This window comes from Lactuca sativa, chromosome 6, assembly GCF_002870075.4.
Source record: "Lactuca sativa cultivar Salinas chromosome 6, Lsat_Salinas_v11, whole genome shotgun sequence".
In the NCBI taxonomy this organism is placed as follows: Eukaryota; Viridiplantae; Streptophyta; class Magnoliopsida; order Asterales; family Asteraceae; genus Lactuca; species Lactuca sativa.
This window is the reverse complement of record NC_056628.2, coordinates 197,084,791-197,086,911: the sequence shown is the minus strand read 5'-3', so window position 1 is coordinate 197,086,911 and position 2,121 is coordinate 197,084,791. Positions and strand designations below refer to the sequence as shown.

General features: G+C 40.3%; 1 protein-coding gene across 1 annotated transcript; it reads left to right on the top strand.

Annotated features, from left to right (window-relative positions):
- Positions 1 to 252: 252 nt before the first annotated feature.
- Positions 253 to 1,889, top strand: LOC111908853 (uncharacterized acetyltransferase At3g50280). The gene has a single exon (XM_023904651.2). The coding sequence runs from the start codon at positions 268 to 270 to the stop codon at positions 1,717 to 1,719; it is 1,452 nt and encodes a 483-aa protein (XP_023760419.1). The 5' UTR covers positions 253 to 267; the 3' UTR covers positions 1,720 to 1,889.
- Positions 1,890 to 2,121: the final 232 nt, after the last annotated feature.

The following is a 2,121-nucleotide window of genomic DNA, read 5'->3' as shown; positions in this document are numbered from 1 at the left end:
GTTTTGATTTAAATATAACTTAAAAACTTGTGTTTTTTAAACAATTATTTTAGTTTATATTATATTTAACAAAGAATTAATTTCTTATGTCATATATCTATAATTTCAACAAATCACTAGGCTTAAATACAACTTATTAGTTACAATTAATAATAGAAAATAACAAAATACAAATATATATCAATAAATATGGTTATAAAATAATACTCCACTTATTTGATTTTTGAAAAGTGCATTTCAGAAAAAGTGTATCCAATAATCCACAGTATGTCGATGCTCACTTATAAGTGCAAGGAGTGTTTGCATTGGTCAATTAAAAGAAGAGAACAATTGGTGATTGTTGCTTTGCTATCAATGAGTTATACATCAGTAAAACGCATATCAGAGTGCTTAATAAAGCCATTGCACGACCTCTCACCGGAGGCAAAGCAGCCTTTGCACCTCACACCCCTCGAGCTGTTCGCCCTCAACGTCAACTACAGCCAAAAAGGTCTCCTCTTTCCAAAGCCACCACCATCGGAAAATCAAGATTTCTCCATAACCGCATACCTAGATGACCTCCGATACTCCCTCTCAGCCACCCTCGACCATTTCTACCTGCTCGCCAGCCGTTTAGCCACTAAAATAGAAGAAAACCCACCTTCATATGTCATCTACTTAGACTGTAAAAACAGCCCTGGCGTCAAGTTCATCTACGCGACGGTTGATGCTACCATATCCGACATCCTTCAGCCTGGCGACGTACCCGTGGTTGTTCGTTCGTTTTTTGATCTTAATAACGCCATTAGCTACGATGGCCACACGTTGCCATTGTTATCCATTCAAGTTACAGAGCTTGTCGACGGAATCTTTATCGGTGGATCCATCAACCATGTACTCGCGGATGCAGCCTCTTTCTGGCATTTCATGGGTGCTTGGAGTGAAATATTCAAATCCAAAGAAAAATCTTTTGTCTCAATCTCTCGACCTCCGGTATTAAAACGATGGGTCCTGCCTGGGTATGATCCTGTTATCAGTCTCCCGTATACACACCACGATCAATTTATAGAAAGATTCGAAGGTCCACCACTTGTGGAAAGATTCTTCCACTTCTCCTCAGCCTCGGTCTCTAAACTCAAAGCAAAAGCAAACTCCGAATGCAATACTAATAAAATCTCAAGTTTACAAGCAGTGATCGCGCTTTTGTGGAGGTGCATTACCCGTGCCCGACGCCTATCAGACGACGATGAAACCAGCTCAAGCTTGATGGTAGGTAACCGGCGGCGGATGACCCCACCTTTGTCTAATGATTATTTTGGTAACCCAGTTGGTATGGTGGGGGGAACTGCAACGGTCAGGGAATTGATGACGAATGGGCTTGGGTGGGCGGCTTTCCGGTTATACGAAGCGGTGATAAATTACAACGATACAATAGTTAAGGAAAACATCGAGTCATGGATTAAAAAACCTTTCATATTTAAACGAAGTCAGATGATCAATAAAAACATCATTCTCGTTTTGAGCTCACCAAGGCTTGACATGTATGGGTGCGAATTCGGGCTAGGGAAAGCATTGGCGGTTAGAAGCGGGTGGATGAACAAGGACGACGGGACAATTAATCTGTATCCCGGACGGGAGGGTGGTGGGAGCATGGATGTGGAAGTTTGTTTTACTTCTTCACAAACTATGATGAATCTTGATTCCGATGAGGAATTCATGGATGCTCTAAAGATTGAATGATATAAGAAGAAATAATGTCAAATATTCATGAATAAAAGTTCCATGTTTGCTGTGGGCTGTAGGATCTTTGAAGCTGTTCCCGTTTTGGAATCACTGGCCGACGGTTTACCGCTTCTGGTGTTGTCAATTTGGTTTAATATTTTAATCTATTTAAGTCATAAGTTAATCAAGAGTAAAGTATGCGGATGTTTTTTATGGTTTCGGTTAATTTGTGTATGTGGTCAATAACTTTTGACTCGGTCCTGAGGCTACAATGAGTTATTCAGTATGGGCCTTGGCACGCCTTATGTGGCCTCTACGTACACTCATACTCTACGAGGTGAACTCTGTTGAAACAATAACTTGTAGATCGATAGATTCAAACAAGAAAAAAAATGATTGGAGGTTTGTTAAATGATTAAT